Source organism: Ambystoma mexicanum, chromosome 2q (assembly GCF_040938575.1).
Source record: "Ambystoma mexicanum isolate Mex_15411 chromosome 2q, UKY_AmexF1_1, whole genome shotgun sequence".
NCBI classification, from domain to species: Eukaryota; Metazoa; Chordata; class Amphibia; order Caudata; family Ambystomatidae; genus Ambystoma; species Ambystoma mexicanum.
The window spans coordinates 923,243,709-923,264,168 of record NC_090924.1 but is presented as its reverse complement, the minus strand read 5'-3'; the positions used below and the strand labels follow the sequence as shown (position 1 = coordinate 923,264,168).

The following is a 20,460-nucleotide window of genomic DNA, read 5'->3' as shown; positions in this document are numbered from 1 at the left end:
AGTTTTAATGGGTATTTTAATAACAAGAAATTAGAGGTTGTCAAAAACTTAGATATTTGGAAATCATGGTATATAAAACAATAGAGTGTGTGGTAAATGTCCTCTCATACAGCCACCTTTCTGGCTTGGAAGATCCGTACGTTCTGCTCAGCAGTCACAGGCAAAGGTGGATTGTTCCCAAGCCTCATACACTTGCCCAGGATTTTTCAGGTTTGTGCTTGGGGAGTACCCGGACACCTCCCTATTCTTCGGTTCTAGTCCCAAAACACTCCCCTCCTTGCTACTACTGCCATAGCTTCCCTGTCACTCTGTGAGAGTTCACTACCTTATGCCTATTCCTACATCTGAAGTCTTCCCTGGGATGACCTGGTCCACTGCAACCTCCCTGGTCTTGCTGGCTCGTAGAGTTGCTTGATTTCCTTCGACATTCTCAGGTCTTCCAGTCTTATCTCCCCCACTAGATTTTCTCTGTCTTCCTCCTCAGATGGTATGTCTTCTCTCCTTCATCTTCCTCGACTTTTTCACTCTAAATGACTTTTCCGCTCCAACCCTCCCAATAACTCTTTGCATGTGGTAGCTCTTCTCATTCAAACCTCCTCAAGACTCTAACACCAACCTCCTTTAACAGCTCTCTATCCTGATGGTACCAATTATATTTCCAAATTCCCAAATGATTCTCTCCAGATGGTGTACATTTCCCTTCCAACCCCCTCAATACTCTCCCTCCAACTTCACCAATATCACTCTCTCTCTCCCCCTGATAACACTTCTCCTTCCAATCCCCTGAACACTTGCTCTCCAACAACTCTGTCCAGATGGTCCCAATTCTCCTTCCACCATCCTTAACGGTATGCATCAATCCTCTTCAGCAACTCGCTCTAGATGGTAATATTTCTCCTCCAATGTAACTTTTCTTCCAATATCCAGCTCTCTCCTCCAGCTTTCCTCTAAATAGACCCCTAGCTCTCCAATCTCCCCCAATTGCCTTCCTCTAGTTGCTTCTCAAACGCCCAAGGCTCTTTAACGGCGGCAGCTGGCTTTTATAGCCTGGTCTCTCCTCTTCTTGGGTGGTGCTTAGGGGCATGGATTGCACTTGTGTATGCTGGACTAGTCTGTTATTGGGCCATATGTCTGTGTCCTGTGGGATGAAAGAGGGTTTGCCCTAGCTTACACAATGGCTTAACACCATTGTGGATTCATAAATTGCAATGGACATGTGTGAGGCCTCCTTCACTCCCCTTTTGAGGCCTGCTGACATTGCCTCATTGAAACTGGGGTTCTCTGTATTCTAATGCATGTACATTAGAAGTCATGAAACCCTTTGAAAAGCAAGGGGAGCTATTCAGTGTGACTATAACTCTTCTGTCACAAGGAAATTGCAACTTTGTAATCCCAGTTATACTAGTGGGAGCAGGAGAACAGTGTTGGCTTGTTTTGTCTTTTGTTTCATGACAATAAGGCACGCTTGCTTAATTCAATTCTCTTTGTATGTCGAATGCAACTTTGTATCCACTGTACTCCCACAGTCTAGGCTGGTCTGACTCATGGTAGAACATGTTTCCTTCAGCAGCCGTGCTGAAGAAAGAAAGGGGGTTACCCATTTTCCGTGAATTCAGAATGTTGCATCTTTGTTCTCTTAAAGTGAAGGCATTAATTGCTATGCTCAGTGTTTGGCTCTGGCTAAGGAGCTGGAAGTATCAATGCAATGCTTGGAGGTATCCTCAAGAGCTGTGTACGTATCCCTCTTCCCATGATGGCTATTTGTGTTTGTCAATGTGGACACACTCCTGTGACTGCTCCATGCCTTAGTGCGGGAACCCAGTTGTGCTGGTCAGAGGATCCCACGAGTCCAGCATCCATTATCTTGCTGGGACTTTGCCACACACGGTATAGCTCACTATAAGCTGCAGTGAAGTGTAAAAGCATCATTGCCTTTGAGTGAACACCATCCAAGAGGATGAGGAGGTTATTTCTTATAGTGATTTCAATTCTACTTATGGGTCTTAGGCCTGACAGGCGAGGGTAAAATTGGTCATGCGGTTCAACATACTGTGTCTAGTTGTCTGTGGATACCTCATTCTCCGTGTTCTTCCTTGTATATGGTCAAATACAAGATCAGAGAGTAGTAGCCAAAGCCTTTTGAATATTCCATGAGTTTTTTTAAAGACGGGGTAGTGATAAATGTATGTTTTGTGGGTTTCTAGACTGACTCCTGAGTAGTCATTATCTGTTTCCTTCTATGTTTTGATATAGAAAACATCCTCCTGGATCTTTCTAGTTTGTTTCAAGATACAGAGGTAGTTTGTTTCACTGGTCACTGATCCAAAAGTTTGGGATCTGCGAAATTCTGTGGGGCAAGTTTGAAGGTGTGAACCAGCCTCGCCTGAGCAACGCACTACCTCACATCCCCACGACCATCACCCTGAGAATGTTTGATACCGTTGTCTATTCCCAGTGTTCCCAGCACAAGAGCGGTGGAAATAGAAAAATACATTTAGCATGCCCCAATGCCATTCAGGGGCCTACCAGGGCCCTGTAGGACAGGGGAACATGTCCTAGGGTAACACTGAACTTCCCCAGACGAATATTCGGGGAAGCCTGAAAGGTGTGTGGCACTCGAACCACCCAAAATGAGAGTGCTTTTTTTTGCACAAAACAATTCATGCAGCTCATAAAGGAGTGAAGGAGGGGATGAGACAGGGGCCTCATTGCTCATTTGTCACTTCTCTGAGCTATGGGTAGGGGGACTCCGGGTATCCTGCCCGTAACCAGTTACAAGCAAATAGGCCGCTAGTAGTAGGGCAGCTTTCTTCACCCCCTGGGATGATGTTATGGTGCTGCCTTTGTCACAGACATTATTAGTACACTTCAGACAGGATAGTGTAACTGCTGAGACATGGGAGGTTATATGAGCCTGGTTGCAGGCACGTCATTTAGGGGTCGCCAGGGGTCACACTTGTGACCCCTGTGGTCTCCCTTGCTACCCCTAAAAAACCCAGGGAAAAGAACTTCTTTTTTAAAAAAATGTTTTGCAAAGAATCTCCTGGGTTGTGGCCGATGCCATGTGGCTCTTTATTTCTAGAGTAGCTGGCTTCCTTATTCAGGCTTCTTAAAAAAATGGAGTTCCACAGGTGTAACACTTTGAGCAGTGACCCTAAATAAGAAAGAATAGGAATAACAAATAATTTGTATTTGTGGAATTCTATACAATGGGCCTCATTACGACCCAGGCGGTAAGTTACCGCCTGGGCCGTGACTTTACCACCATGGCGTAAACTATGTTTACGCCATGGTGGTTGGCGGACTTACCGCCCCATTCCGACCTTGGCGGGGCGGTAAGTCCCCAATCCCCATTTACCCTTCCCCATTCCCATTTTTGCCCCATAGGGCATAATGGGAGTGGGGAAGGCGCTAATTACACCACCGTAAATTACGGTGGCGTAATTAACTCCATGGTCCCTTAGCGCCATGGATTTTAACACCTGCTAAAAGCAGGTGTTAAATCCGCCATGGCGCTAAGGGACCTCGTACTCAGGCGGTAAGGGTCGGCGCTGTTTACGCTGCCGTAAACCCCTTACCGCCTGGTTCGTAATGAGGCCCAATAATTGCTAGACTCATTAAAGATTTATTTCAGGTACGCTTAATTGGGTGAGTCACTGATTTAGTCTGTTCTTAAACACCTCAAATTCACAATGCAGACAAAATGCTCCAAAAAGCATTTAAAGTAGAATAAGCATCCATTTCGGACTATGTATTTAGCTTTGTGCAAGTTGCTGTCATAGCATGTTATTTTTCTGCTGATGCATTCTTGTATGAAATGTTTATCACGTTACAGTGATATTGTAACCCTATTTTTCATAATGTACTTAGGAACAATGCAATGTGATGCCACTTCCTGTTTTGTCAAGGGGTAAAAGGTTGTGTTCCATCGCTTCCTGTGATGTCACTTCAGGGTGAGGTCAAATGACATCACTTCGGGTGATGTCAGAAGAGGTCAAGGGTCATGTGATTTCACATCCGCTCCCCCTGGCATTTTGGTGAAATGACGTCCCTACCTGGTTGGGTTTCAGAGGTATTGAACGTCAGGATGATCGATATGAATCCCATATTGAATTTGAGGGTAACCATGAAGCTTCTTGTCAGTCTTAACACAGGATTTTAATGAACAGAACTGTAAGATACATCCGGTTTTGGAGCGCTTTCCTAATGGAAATATATAAATGAATGAATAAGGTTTTGTGGTCCCAGAAATGAGGGCAACAGTAAACAAGGAAGGGCAAGAATACGAGGTGTACCTGCGACTCGGTTTCACTTGCATTGGGAGGCAGTCATTTGACCACCATTCAGCTCTGAACCTTTTCTGGGCAGTCCCCCACTCTCGGCAGGTTGTCAGCTGTATATCAGATTTATATGATTGAAGCCTCATTCAAGCTATTTCATGGTTATTTGCCTAGCCTGTATTGTAACTATTAGATTTTATTTATTCATATTTAATTCTCTGTACCCTGAATTTCTACCCGCCATTGGGCTTCTCCCATCTAGGGGGTAGAAACACTGAATGGTATGCCTCCTGCCATGTACCTGTGCCCATTGTATGGAAAATACCTTTTTTCACTTTTCCCAGCTTTTATTTTGTTAGCATTGCCCATTTTAGAGACAAAATATATTTCCAGGATAAACATTCTGGGGTTATCCTTGAGTCAAATGTGTTTTAATCTCATTCTTTAGTTTCTATAATGAATTATATTTGTGTACGAGGTTTCAAGGGTTTCCAGTCCTTATTTCTACATGTTGTTTTGGAGGTCTTTTGGCCTAGATTTATAAGACTTAATCGACCCAACGAAGCAGCCGTTTGAGGGCTCTGTTGATATTTCTCCAATTCTTACAATTGTTTCTTATTGCGTACTCTTTAGTGTTTCATTTGCTTCACATCTTTGCTTGGGCTACTTTCATGCCCTCCGATTCCTTAAGCTGATGCCCTATTGCATGATGGTGTCCATGGCATTTGGTTGTCACTGTTGTCTTAAGAATCTTGAAACCATTGTCGAAAGGAAGCAGGGCCCTACAAACATTGGCCAATATGGTTGCCTCTAGTGCGTCGGTCATGTCCGCAGTCCATCTTCTTCTTGGATACTCCCTCACATCAGACCTACACTCGAAGATGCCCCACGGACCGCGCATTGAGCTCAACTTCATTGATTTTAGAGTTGCACATCAACATTGCTGCCTTGCACTTCGAGCGCCGCTCTTCTTCCATCTTTAGTTCCTATCAGCCTCTTTCAGTGGTACCTACTCTCTCTGACCATTGGGACTGTGCTTCAGCAAGCTATGGAACGGGTTGTCTGGAAGAGGAAGGTAACCTACAGGACATGCTCATGGTGCTGTGCCCTCCCATGGATGCAACATCTGCTGGTTAAATGTCTGCTTAGAGGTGGTCTTTAGTGGAGCCTGGATAGATAGAGATCTTATGTGGTTGCCAGGGTAGGGAGGAGGCTGTTGTAGCCCAGGCATGACGTGGCCCTCTTGTGCACTCAAGAGGTTCCATATATGGTATGCCCTACTCTAGAATCTCAGTTCTTGAATCTGTGTCTCAGCGTCTGTCCTTTAAATGATGCATTAACAATCCAGCAGGATGCATCTGCTTGAAGAGCCTTTTTGCCAGCATTTGATCAGGAGGATTGAGGTAACAGACAGAATTGTTGTCTTCCCTTCGGCACTCTTGAAGCCTAGCCAGTATGGCCAGGAACAGGTGAGTCGCCTGGGCCTGAGGATCTTTGACTAGTTAATCGCAGACCTTGTGCTTTTTTAGCCGGTGTGAATGGATGGGCTTAGGATTCCTTTGAGCACCCGGATATCCTTTCCGGTCCCATATCTAAGATGGGCAGAGGGTTAATGCTCTGCACTGCCTCTCATTGGTTGCGGATTTAAAGTGAACACCAGCGATTTGGGAGCCCAAGAGGCAAACAAGGTGCTTGCTTGTTTAGAATGAATGGGTCACACATTGGGACGTTGCACTCAGGGCCTCATTATCAGTTTGTAAATTGGCCGTCAATCTGCCGATTAGCTGCCAAATTCATTTACCGTTACCACCATTCAGTGATTACTACCACTCAGTTCTGCAGGCTTACCACAGGATTACAAGTGGTGGTATGGCAGAGTCAGTCCTTGTATTTGGAGTTCAGAGGACTCCATTGGGGCTTTTGGCAGATTTACTGTGAACTGTAGTGCTGTCGTATAGTGTGGCCAATCAACTGATTCTTGAAGGTAAAGTGGAGGATTCCCCTTCTGCATTTTTATTGGGGTTGAATCCTCCACTTTACGTCTGAATTCTGAATTGAGCGGTCCAGTAAAAGTGGTGGTAATTCTGTTAATGCCCAAAGAAGTGTCAGTAATGGAATTACCGCCAGTTTTGTTTCTCTATTGCCAAACTGGTTATGAAGCCCTATGTGCTATTTTACCGGAATGATCACAGTTGCAGTTCTCTCTTTATATCATGCACCTTAACCGTCTAGCCTTGAGAACGTTTTCTTACAGGTGCAAAACCTGTGCTGTGTCGTCAAATAGGCAAAGCAACGGCACTAATAAAACAATATTGAGCAAAAATCACTAATATGTGGAACCATTTCTTTCCACCTGATACATCTGGCCAGGGTTAGCTGGATTCTGCCATTCCACAGAGAAGCATTTTAGCCGCTGCTCACACTAATAAATAGGACAACTGCTCTCAACTAAAGGTACTGCATGAAGGTGGTATCTTCTGGCCCTCACAATGTCAACAAACCTTCCAACCTGGCCTGGTTGGCATTTCCTGACACAAATGTGTGTGTTTTAAAATAAAATAGTTCCTTTCCCTAGGTTACATCATTTTTGTATTGGCTATTGCCGAGCTGGGTGGGTTGGTTGCCCTGGTTTGGTTTTTGCCCCATTGTGTCTTTGTTTAATTATTTCCCCACTGTGTTTTGCCCCTGGGCATCCTAGATTGTTCGTTCCAACACTAGCACTCTCTTCTTCAAGCCCCATTACTAATATGCAGACCATCTATGCCAGAGTAGGTCAGATAGCACAACGAGTAGAGTGCTTGGTTTTGCTGACACAGGTTCGAATCCTGGCAGGGCCAAACTCAGCTGTTCATCCTTCCGAGGTTCATAAATTAGCAACACACACCGTGGGTAATAATAAGCAGCGCTCAGATGCCTGAGGGTTCGTAGCACTATATAAATGCAAATTATTATTATTCGCCCATAGCAATTTCAATTCCTTCTCTACCAACTACAAGCACTTCTACAACCAACTTATATACATACACTGCCCTGGCCAATGCACACGAGCACCCTGGGCGCACGTGGCTCCGATCTGGACATAAATGCCTCTATGCCAGTGGCTGTGACGTGCAGCCTCAGGATGTTTTGGTCTGCAGCACCCATAAGCTCTAGGCAGCATAGTCAATGATGGGGGATCATCAGAGTTTTGGGCGGACGCGGCTTTCCCACCACTCTTCTATGCCTTCCACACAGAACACATAGAAAAACACCCACCCACACAATCTGTGCACTTCCGAAGTGCATGCATGAACACAGTAGCAGAGCCATCTTGCAATCCCCCCTCCCTCTGCCCCCAGTAACCCAAGCCCCCTCACTCTTTTGGACCATGAAAATGGCAGCAGTGTGTGCTATAAATCCCAGTAACAACTTACCATATTGATATATATATCTAAGTACATGTATATTGCTTATTTGATAGCCACCGATTGAAAACCATGCAATGCTTGTTTTTGAGGTAATGATTGGGAATGCATGGGCATCTGATTTCTTGTAAGCAGTTTCAGGTTCATCGGCACATGTTTTTTGTGAGACGGCGAGGCTTCCTTTTATTAATCTTGTCTAAATGAAATTCAGCTAATGCAGAGTGCCGCGCACTTGATCATCTCCCGGGGACAGAGCTGCTGTAGCCTTGAGTGCTGGTGCTGGACCTGGCACAGCTGGGTGAGCAAGATGGATGCCCAGGGCAGATATTGGACACTCTTTCCGTGGCTACTGTCTGGCAGCGCAAGCGGGTCACATTTGTATTACTCCGCGTCGGCTGTATTGCATATGTCACTGTCAGGGCTTCTCGTAAGCAGGCTAATTTAGATGATGTGACTTTGAGACCCTCTTGAAACGTGTATGTATTTGAAAAAGAAAATGCCAGCCTTGAGCGGGTACGTAAAAGTATTTGTCGAAAGTCACCTGGTCCAAAGTTCACCCCATGTTGACGGTCACTTTTTGTTGTCAGAAGATAAAACATTTAGCATGGATGCTTTTGGAAGCCTTCCTCTGCTCAATCTCCTCTGCTAATTTGTTTCATCTTGTGCGTGTTTTATTTATTTATTTTTACATTTGTAAAGCGCATTAGCCCTGGGGCATCAGAGTGCTGATGCCCCAGGGCTAAGAATGGCTAAGGTCATAATCTCTCCTCCAAAATCTCCCAACCACCTAATATTAAGACATGTATCACCCCATCAATGATTTTGACATACACATGATAATTAACTAACATCATTTTGATCTAATAAAAATGCCAACCCTTCCAACCAGCGCTACTTCTGTATTCTGGCACTGCATTCGCCCAATAGTCTCACTGCGGCCCCACTACACTGGCAGCCAAGTGCTTGGTTCATGGTAGAGGTGTCCAACCTTTCAAGCCAATATTATGGAAAGACAATATGCAGTGCACTCTCAGCTAATTGCAGGGGATATGTTTGTGCTGAGGTGATGGTCTGGCTGTGTTGTGCCAGGACTCTGGCTGTGCACAGTTTCGTGCATGCTGAGCAGCGTGCTCACCGTGCAGTGGCACTGTACCGCGACATGCACGTTCTCCATTGTGCCACTCAATTCACGATCGATTATTTTGCCTTCTCTTGTAGGGGTCCAGTATCCGCCCATTGCGGCTCAAGACCTCCCGATCGTTCTGAAGAGCGGATACCTGGAAAAACGGAGAAAAGGTAAAGTGTGTGTCTTGGGGAAATCCTTGGAAAGCCGCAGGAGTAACCCCGGAAGCTGTGCTTCTGACTGGAGTAAGTCTGGTGTGGCCTACCTCAGCCGGGCCCTTCAGGAGAGCCCATGTGCAAGTGAAATGTTTCATGCAGAGTAGGAGAATTTCGATTGGGTAGTAATAATAATGTATGCAAATATGTGCTATGTATAGCACTTTGGATTAAAGCGCTATATACATATCAAATTATTATTATTATAATGAAATTATTATTCCTTTCGGGATTATAAACGGAGGTGTTTTCAAACTCCCATTTCAAAAGTGCTTTAGAAGATTACATGTTGTGCTTCTTATGATCTGCTCTTGGAATAGCAGGCGGAGGTGGCATAATGAAACAGGAAAAGGCCAGAAGACATCAACAGTCCTGAAGTCCCCATCAGTGTTTTAGAACATAGCTTTATGATTATAGTGATTTTCAGCACTGTGTATCTTTTTGGTTCTATGTTCTTAGATCGGCAGGTTTTTTTGGTATCAGGTAATAATGTCCCCATACATAATGTCCCCATGCATAATGTCCACATACATAATGTCCACATGCATAATGTCCCCAAGCATAATGTCCCCATACACAATGTCCCCATGCATAATGTCCCCATGCATAATGTCCACATGCATAATGTCCCCATGCATAATGTCCACATGCATAATGTCCCCATGCATAATGTCGCTAGGAAAATCCATTGGCAACATTGTATATGGCGACATTATGTATGGGGACGGTTGCCTGGACGTCCCCTGTTCCCGTTGTAAAATTCGGAGGTTGTGGGGGTGTACCCTGCATGTTCAATGTAATAATGTGCACGCAAAAAACTGCACATTTTTTTTATCAGGAGACATTTTTGCAGGGACATTATTATCTGGAACCGTTTTTTTTACAGATTTCTTTGCAGAATATTTTGGGCTGAAAAAACTCATTGACATTTTTTATTTCATTTTGGCCGGTTCCCCCCCCCCCCAAGCCCCTCCTTCCCTATTATCTAGTCCCTATTCCCCACTCCCTACCACTTATATCTTCTTACCCACCAAACCCATATTTTTCAATGAGTTTTTTTTTATTTTCAGCAAAAATCTCCACGAAAAAAAAAAGCCTGGTGATGTAACAACGTCGTATCATCTTTTTTAAAATAAAATCTCAAAGCACTGAACAAGCAAACTGCATAATGTAAAAACATGTATGCAGGCAAGGGTTATTTACGGTGTTATGCAATGGCATAGTGGGCTTTATACAAATAAATGACTGTATCGTTATGTTTTATCAAACTTTCCGAATGGCACTGAACCCGCATTACAAACATATTGTGCATCTCTGGAGAGCACACATGATCCACTGTGCATAAATGCTCAAGCTTTAGAAATGCACAGGTCACCTTGCACACGAAGGGGACCTTCACGTTGTGTCGCATAGCGCTGTATAGACCATTCTCTCTGATCACCTATGTATCAGGCACGTGCGCCTGATAACTATGTATTTATTAACTACCTCTGTTAAAGATGGTGGGTTGCTGGAGCCTACTGATGTCAGCAGACTTCAACCCCCCCTTGAATTGACCAAAACAAGCCTTAAAGGGTCCATCAAGGTAAATTGCAATTAAAAAGGAAATGCATTATAACCCCTCCGGAAACAAATGGTAGAAATGTATTTGGGGTAGCAACAGTCTACGCCTAAGGGAATGCAGAGCACAGGAGGGTCAACAATGGCCCTTCTGTGCATTGCATATTCAGGTGTGCCTTTAAAATCAGGAACAGGTGAATAATTAGACATTTGTGAGCTCAGCCCATTTGTGAATCTTTGACGTGCTCACAAATCTGAGGCCACGCTCCGACGCATGTTATGTTTTGCAAATGTGCACGCTGGATAACAAAGGGCATACCCTGTGTGCAACACAGATGCACACTTACAGATGCCCCTTTCAGAATACACAATTCCACATCTTTAAAAAAAAATGTCTATTTGCCTGTGAATAAGCAAATGGGAAAATATTGTTGTGACTCACCCATACTATTAGCTGCACATGCGACCTTTACTCAATGCGGGTTGCCTTGTCTTCTTGAATTACGTGTACATGTTTAGGTACTGTACTAAAGCAGAGTAATGTTGCTAGGAACCTCGTGAGGCCCTGTGGGAAATATATTTCACATCTTATTCTGAGCAGCAATTCTCTGAGCACTCTCAGTGAATACACGTCCAACCCAGAAAGACTAGCGATGGCTCAAAGCTGAGCCATCAGTCTTTGAAATTCTCCTGGCACAGATGATTTTGGTGCTTTGGAACACCAGTAGCATTTTACATTCCTGCTGTAACGAATGTTGAGAATGGGTTATTCTCCCCAGAGGTTTTAGACCTAGACTCCTATGATCCCTCATCATTTACTCTGCTGGCTAGGGCTGATGGTATTTGTAGTCCAAAACACCTAGAAAGCCAAAGGTTGCAGATCCCTGGGGAAGAGTAATTATTTCCAAAGGATAACAGCAAATGACCCAACTTGAATGACAGCAAGTGGTTCAGCTCTCATCTGGATCCCATGATCTAGACCCCCAGTTTAGGGAGTGATTAATCTCTGATGGACTATACGTCTCTCACGGTATCAGGGAGCACAAGTGGGTGGGTTCTCATCCAGAGATTGCTCATGCACAAGAAGAGTTCATTATACCATGAACAGCAAGCGATCCACCTCTCATGGGGTGCAAGTAAGCCCTTATTCAGGGACCAGAAGGTATCCATCTCTCATGCACAGCAAGTGATCTCGCATTCATGGCCAACACATGGCCAAGCTTGCATGGAGAGCGGGTGGTTCAGCCCTCGCCAAGAACATGTGATCTTGCTCTCATGCACTGTAAGGGTTTAATCTCTCATGGTCTGCAAGTGATCAAGGTCATGGGGAGCATAAGAGATCAAGTTATCATGCACAGCAAGCAATCTGTCTCTCATATGTAAGATGTGATTGGACAGCTAGTATTCCAGTTCTTGTGCAGAGCAAGTGATCAATTAATCAGGCACTAGAAGTGATTTTTCCCTCATGAATGGCAATTGTTCGAGCTCTCATGGGCCAAAAGTGATTCAGTTTCCATGGACAGCAAGTGACCATCCATCATGGACAGTAAGTGGTTACCCTATCAAAGACCTTACGTGATGTAGGTCCCATGGAGCACAAGTGATCCAGCACTTGTACACAGCAAGTCATCAATCTTGCACAGCAGACACCAAGTGATCAAGCTCTCTTGGATCTTAAGTGATACAGCTCTCGTGTACAGCAAGCCACCAATCCCTAAGTGGTCCCCAAGTGATTCAGCCTTCATCAAGATCAAGGCATCCAGGTATTACCCCTCACACATCAGACGCTTTATAAAACACAAAATAACTAAAATAAATTATGGAAAGTCAGCGATCAATCTCTGATGGACGCGCAGTGATCAATATCTAGCAAAAATGTGAAGACACATGCTACTGATTTGAGAAAATAAAGAAGACTTGGGTGATCGAGAGTTTATAAAGTCAACTGGATTGTACTCTCTGTAAAGCACATGCACATCAAACTCAGTCTCATGCTAATAGTCAGGGCCAGCAATACTCAGTAGTACATACTCAGCCCTACTCACTGGTAACAAACATTGATTACAGAGGGGAGATGAGTCCTAGGCTAGTAAACTCATTACACATAAAATTCAGTCTGATGCTAATAGCCTGGGGCGGCAGTACTCAGTAGTACATACTCAGTTGTAACACACATTGATTACACAGAAGATGAGTTCTATACGAGGAAACTTAAAACACACCAAACTCAATCTATTGCTAATAGCCACAGGTGGCTCCTCCATAATGGGTGAGGGGGCACCGACCTCCCTGTACCCCCATTATGCAGGAGCTGCAGCTTAAACTGTCAAAGGGAAACATGGATTCCATTTGACACTTTCTGTTCCCCAGGGCGCATGTCCAATGGACCATGAAAGGATTGGGCATTTTGCCTGCTCAGCCTTTTATGTCCCATTGTGAATGCAGGCTGGGGAACTGTGGATTTGAAGCCCTCCTGCACCTTCCCACACATTCAGAGAGATTGGGGTGGTGCGTTAGAAGTGCTCTGGCTCATGCGCACATGTGCTGGAACCAGGAAGCAATCTTTCCTTCCTGGTTCTTGTATGCGCTACCAGTGCAGGTGTGCTTTTGGGAGGCGCCAATGGTCGGAGCATCAGGACCGGGGCAGAAGGTAAGAATTACTCTAAAGTTTAGTTTATGTATGTGTATCTATGCGTGTATGCTTGTATAACAAGCAACTGAATGATGATGGGTGAGTGTGTGAATGAATGAGTGAATGTTGTGAAAATGTGTGTGCGTATGCATGCGTTTGCTGGGCTGGAGCACTGATTTTGACAGGGGGCAGGACGGTGGAGGAAGATATGTCATTGTTTTGCTGAGCATCTATGATAGCATAAGTGTTCTAACCTTGCTAGACTGGCATTTTACTGCAGCCAGTCTAGCCTTTTCTTACTATGTCAATACAATTATTACTGGGCATCTTTGATAACGCAAGCATTGTAAGTGGTATTACTTAGCTAGACAGGCATGTTGGTGCTGCCAGTCTAGCAATTTCTTTGCAATGGCGTTTTTTATGGGAATCTAAAATAAAGCAATCGTGCTAAGTGTTATGATGATGCTAGACTGGCACTTTGGAACAGCTAGAATAGCTATTTCTTAGGGATGGCATTTATTACTGGGTGTCTATGATAAAGCAAGCATGATGTGCTATTACGTGGCTAGACTGGCAGTTTGTTGCTGACAGCCTAGCAATTACTTTGCCATGGCACATTTTGCTGGGCATTTTTAATAGTGGAAGCATGATAAGTGTTATTACATGGCTAGACTGTCATTCTGGTGTGGCCAGTTTAGCTATGTCTTTGGCTTGTCGTTTTTATGGGTATCTGAAATAAAGCAAGCATGATACGTGTTACGGCGTAGCTAGACTAGCACTTTGGCACAGCTAGTATAGCTATTTCTTTGCCATAGCATTGTTTACTGGGTATCTCTGATAAAGCAAGCATGACATACTATTACGTGGCTAGGCCGGAATTTTGGTTCAGCTAGTTTTAGCTATTTCTTATTGTGACTTGTCATTTATTACTGAGCATCTATGATAGAGCAAGAATTATGTTTTATTTTGTCTGTTTTGTTATTGAGGCTAGATTGGCATTTTGGTGCAGCCAGTTTGGACATGTTTTCATATTGTGGCATGGCATTTGTAATGGCAAAGCCAACACAAGTATGTTTCAGCATGGGGATACTAGCATATATTGGTAGAATCAATATTGACATGTTTTATTGTAGTATAATTACTGGTATTATGCCTAAGCAGACATGAACATGTTCTTATATAGGATACTGGCATATATTGGTGCAGCCAGCATGGAAATGTAAAGGCCTAGCCAGTGTGAACAGGTTTTTATTCTGGCATATATTGAGGGCAAAGGCATCATGAACATGTGCTTTTAAAATGCTCCTGTAAACTGTTTGTGACTTGCATCTATTAGATTTCTTCACACGTTTCCCTAAAAAATCAATTTGCACCCAGTTTTTCACTTAAAGTGTGCAGTAAAATGTTCAATTTTCACTCATTATGTCCTGGCATATTTGTAGGAAATGTTTACGCCCCTCTAATTAGAAAAGTTACCAACAACCACGGCTAATGGCAATAGGTGCCACTTACCTCTGGAATATGATAACAGCATGCAATTGCCCTAATATTTATCTCTGCTGTTTTATTTCCCAGATCACAGTTTCTTTGGGTCCGAGTGGCAGAAGAGATGGTGTGCTCTCAGTAATAACGTATTCTATTATTATGGAAGTGACAAAGGTAGGTTTATTGTTTGATTTCAAAATGGCATTCATTTCTGCAAGTAAGGTGGTGGGTTTAGCAAGTTAAGCACGTGTTCCAAAGGTCTGTGTGAAGCCTGCAGCCAAAGGGTTGAGTACCAGCAAGGGCTACTCAGTCCATCATCCTGCAATGGTCGATTCAATGAGTATCATTCAATTTTATAACAATAACTAATATTATATTGCCTAGAAACAAAATCAATCTAGTATGAAGTGCTGCATAAATACGTCACATTATCATTGTGTCGCCATTTTACTGCTGCCTCCTTTAGCAGTACCATTCATTGTTGCTCATATGTCATACTTTAGCACAACCATTTCTTCTGGCCAGTACTTGGTTCTTTAGTGGCACATTCGTTTTAGCTCCTGTGTGGTACTTTCGACCAAAACATCAAGGTTTTATGGCATATGGTATGCAGCAGGGAATGCATACTGAATGGCAGTAGGTCCAGGGAGGTGGGTGAGGCTGCGGGAATGCAGGGACTTAGTACTCCTCTCTCGCAGTGGCCCTCCTTCCGCCATGCAGACTGTCATTCCGGTCGCTCTGATTGGAACCGGGTTAAGTCCTGGTGGCCAAAGGAGTTCCCCTCAGCAAAGCCAAAACTGTTGACTTTGCCAAGATTCCAGTGGAAGATCCTGAAGCTCAGCGCCTGTCATAAGAAAAAATCTCTGGGTATTTAAGCGCGTTATAAATACGCAACTAAGACAAACAACCACGCTACTAAAACAAACAATTCCTGTAACAGTGTCGCGATGCCCGCGGGCTGTGTAAGCACTTTAAAAATGCAAAAATGAAAAAAATTAAAAATTTAAAAAGTATAGCATAAATAGGATTTGCCAAATAAGATGTCTCCTTTCAACTCTAATATTAGGAACCCTTCCGTTTCCCCTCCCCCACTTGCACCATGTGAACAAAATACTTCTCTGCTCCCTGGTGGCTGAAAGAAGTGAGGTCACTGAAGAAAATGTCACATGATCTCCTTGTGAAAACGTGGAGTGGTTTACTTCTGTAGAGTTTCAACTGAAAAAGGGTCAATCACATGTTTTAGAACATATTTTGTGCATAGCCAGATGGTTATGCATAAGGCGTTTTAGGTATGGCAGGGAACAGCTTCATCGCTGTGAGATATCCTACCATTAGACACCTCTGACAGATTCTCCGGCGCTACAGGTCTTGACAACATAGACTGCGTGCAACATTCCAAATTTCAAAAAACATTTTTGTTTAATACAGAATATTTAAATTAAAACATAAGATACTACCCACACCTAACACAGTGTACAAAACTACCACTAAAACCTACAAAATCTAAAAAGCTAATTTTCAAATAAACCACTTACAAATGGACACAGACGAAATCACATATCACAGTACATAGAAAAAACCTAAATGTGTCACTAAAACAACATATAATCCCAACATGTTTCTGTTCTTTAAAGCCCCTTTCGGGCGAACATTCTTCAGGGGAACCTTTAAAACATCCACTATTCTTCTCAACACCGTGTTGAATGGGTAGTTTCAGGCAACCAGCCTGCAAAGAAGGGAAACAGAGGAAACTAATCAGATCCCCAGGGGAGGGGGTATTACCAAATGTAAAAGTGGAGTTGACTCAGTCAAGAGAACAATTCCACAAAAAGGTTTAGAAATTAAACCAATTAGATTTACCTTAATGTGGTGAATCTTCAACGCACGTCTGTAAATGACAGATAGGCTAATTTTTCTTCATTGAAAAACCAAGATACTTCAAAAGGCGTCTCAATCCGCCGAAAATATCGTCACACCTAGAAAGGACACATCACAATACCAATGAGCCACAGATCACTACAGGACAACAGTCATGAATTGTTCAGGATATATTAAATAAAAATTACCTTCACGCAAGTGAAGCCACCCACAACGTGGGGCAAGGGGAGGAAATCCCTTGTAATGACAACCAAGTCTGCAGATGATTACAAAAGAGGACGCAGAACCAATCTGTAATATAAGAAGGGCGGTCACCAACCATCTCAAAGAGCATTAAAATGCACTGATACACCACGGCTCCCAAATGTGTAAAAAAAGGGGAGAAAAGAAACCATTTCAAGCCCAGCCTAGGTCATGCATTAGAGCTCATGTTTCCAAACAGTAGTGTCATACACCAGCGGTCTTCACAGCCATTAAATGTGTAAAAACATGCTGAACGTGACCAAGTAGTGAGAGATAGTACACAACACCTCAACGTTCAGTAAGTAAAAAACTGCGGAAAAGGGATAATAGCCACCAACATCACTAAAAGTAATGTAGCTACTAAAGTTCAAGAACAACATGCTCACCTCTAAATTAGGAGAAACAAACTCCTCGCTAATGACTCGCGGGGTTTGAAAGAAGACCGTGCAGCACCAGCATGTGTTTTCACCAAGTGCAGCAAAACGCTCACCACTTCCTAGTAAACACTAAGAAAGGACTATACTTTTCGATTAAATACTAGCCGGCAAGAAAATACAGCGGCCATCTTTTACATGTAATCTTCCTTTTGAATGGTTTTGTGCCCCCCAGTGCACTTTCTTCTCATCACTGCTTCCCCTTGTTGTTGGGTGGTTTGATGCAAAGATGGCCGCTAGTTTTTTCTTACCGGCTAGTACCTAACTGAAGAGTGTAGTCCTTCCTTAGTGTTCACTAGGAAGATTGCATGCATTAACTATTTTCATTATGCAGGCTCTAGGTAGAACATGAAAAACAATAAAGAAAGAGTGCAGACCCCAACTGGCTTTGAAAAAGAAAGCAATACAAACTTTTCAGACAGTGGGCTTCATTAGAAGTTTGCAGCTGCGGTAATGACATGCCGGTAATTCCATTCACTGGCACTTTACCGTACTGGCAAAGTCCAAGTTTGCTGGTGGTGTGGGTGGAATTACCTCCAACCAAGAGCTGGAGGTATTTCCACCACCCACCAGCAAATAAAGCCAGTGTTACCGGCACTGGTATCACCGGTGCCTGTAATACCAACAAATCCTCCCATTGAGTTCTATGGGACTCCATGAAATGGGCATTTACCGCCATTGCAGGCACACATAATGCAGCGGTAATTCCACCGGACTGTGTGCATGTAACGTTGTTACAGGTTAACGATATCCAGGATACCAGCAACCTTGTAATGAGGCCCAGTGTCTGTAGAGGGCAAGCATCATGTGCCTGGAATAATTTATTTGTAAATGCTTGTTAAAGAGTTATGAATGTTGCAATCACTGAAAAGCATACAAGAAAACTAATGTATACATACACAGGAAGAGATAATATAATATGTTATGTTACTGGGTTTTATTCCACACTCCACTGCCATTGTCATGGTTAGTGGAATGGTAAATGTGTGGGTGGCAAATAAAACCCATAGTGTCCCCCTAAATTGAAAATATTACTAGCTGCTACAACAGGTAACACCCCATTTTGGGCTTCATTCCAAGTTTAGCAGCAGTGATAAAACATCTGCTAACATGACACAAGGTATGCTTTCCTGGATTCAGATATTTACGGCATACCTCCTACCAATCGTACGTTTCTTAAATGTTTGTGCCTAACTTGATGATGTGTAAGAAAGTATTGTTTTGGTGAAAAATGGATTTGATTAGTAGGCGCAAGCATTTCCATATAATACACTTTTCCACAGGCTGATAATGTTAATTTGGACTGAATGTTATAACCTTTAGATTGGAATTCGCAAAGTTTGTAGGCTTTATATTTTGTCAGATGGTTGGCATTGCCAATATCCTCCAACTAGAGGAACTTAGTAAAGTAATCAAGGACACCAAGCAAAAGATGACAGCACTACATCACAGGCTCCTAGAGGAAAAACCAGCGACTCTCCACAACTGAACTGCAGAAGCCGTGGATATTCTGCCACCTACGAAGTAATTCACCACATGAGAGAAAATACAAGCAGCACAATGGCTATGAACACTGACAAAAAAACTAAAAACTGGAACAAACATGGAGGAAACATTACAACCAAGAAGACAGAGCAGCATATAAACTGCATCTCTGACACTACAACTCATCAGTATTAAAGGTGAAGAAACTACTAGCTGGCAGAAAACCTTGTTCATAACCATCAACAAATTGAGAAATCCTCCCACATGCAGCAAAATGCGCATACCCACCCAGAAACATTGTAATACCATCACCAACCATTTGCAAAATAAGACCAAGAACATCCAACAAGTCAAAATGCAGCACATATCAATAAGAAAGATTCACAATGTATCCAAACTATTAATTACAGTATGTAATGTTATAAACCTTAGGGTATTCACACTGCTAGACACCTTGGATCCTCTGCGCCGGTGACCAGGGAAAGGCCATCACTCTTGGATCCTGACCCTGGGGGTGGAGAAGCGAGGGAGGATCATCTGGGTGGCGGGTCTTTGAGGACTGGGAGTGGGGTGCCCTTGGGTGAGACATGATATACCCCCTTTCCTGTTGACGACCAATGTAACCCTCCCCCAACATTTATGGGCTATTATGAGCCAGTTCGCCTCAATTATCCATAGAATAGGTTTTGGACACAGACAGACTTTCTGTTGAACTCTTTGACTCGGACTTTCCTTAGTTTCATTCAGGTAGGGAAATCACACCTTAGCGTAGGGCAAGTGAGGCCTTCAACCATCCTGACATTTAAGTTAATACATATCTTTTGTTTGAACTTGAATTCTGTTGTCTATGTTGTACTTCGTGATGCCTTTGTTCAGAGAATGGAGGAAGTTACTGACGGGCCCATAGGTCAGTACTCACCCTCCTGAGCTTGTAAGACAAGATAGCTGCACCATGTGAGGACAGGGAGTGCAGGATTCACATACTCCAGCACAACTCAATAATGAGGACTCAGTAAGTTGGTAAAGGGAAGTCCGTTTAATCACAAGTACATCAAACAGGGAAAACAAATGGAAATTAGCAGACTTGCAATCACCTCTCTAGCCCCGACTTCCCCGAACTTCAGTTGAACAGCCACTTTTATGCATAAAACTCGTCGCCATTGACATCTAACTTTAAAAAAATCATCATGCAATATAATTGGTTAGGAAAGGTAAGTTAAGTATAGGTGCTATATCTGTATACGGTAACAGAGCATGTGGATTGGATAACTCTTATCGGGTGGGCGTCTATGTCCAACCCTTTACATTACTCGTGATAGACGTCACTACAAGTACAACGTCTCATTGGTTCTACTGGCTATAGGACCCTAGATTACTTGGTCTATTGGGATTGGGCATGTTACACCCCTAGACATAAATCACCATTTTAATAAGCAGCATGCAGAATGGAAACCCAGGTGCCTGGTGTCCCAAGTTTCACACTGCCTCCCTTCCATCAATCAGTATCTTACGGCTATGTGTCAATTAGTTGGCTGGTTATGGCCTCGGGACTGTAGTCTCTTATCAGGAGAAGTTATGGCATCCTCGGGTTCTGGATGACATCAGGCGGTGGTACTTCTTCGCGCCTGGCAGGTCACATGTCTGTTCACCATGAATCTGCTTCAGATTCCAGATTTTATTGTATTTAATTCTGCTTCGGCTCTGCCACCTGCCTTGGCCTT

General features: G+C 43.4%; 1 protein-coding gene across 1 annotated transcript in view; it reads left to right on the top strand.

Annotated features, from left to right (window-relative positions):
• The window catches only part of SKAP2 (src kinase associated phosphoprotein 2), an 846,051-nt gene that overhangs the window by 561,169 nt on the left and 264,422 nt on the right, over positions 1-20,460 (top strand). The window contains exons 5-6 of the mRNA XM_069648220.1: positions 8,903-8,980; positions 14,790-14,873. Of these exons, the coding sequence (XP_069504321.1) occupies positions 8,903-8,980; positions 14,790-14,873 (162 nt within the window). The remainder of the gene's footprint in view (positions 1-8,902; positions 8,981-14,789; positions 14,874-20,460) is intronic.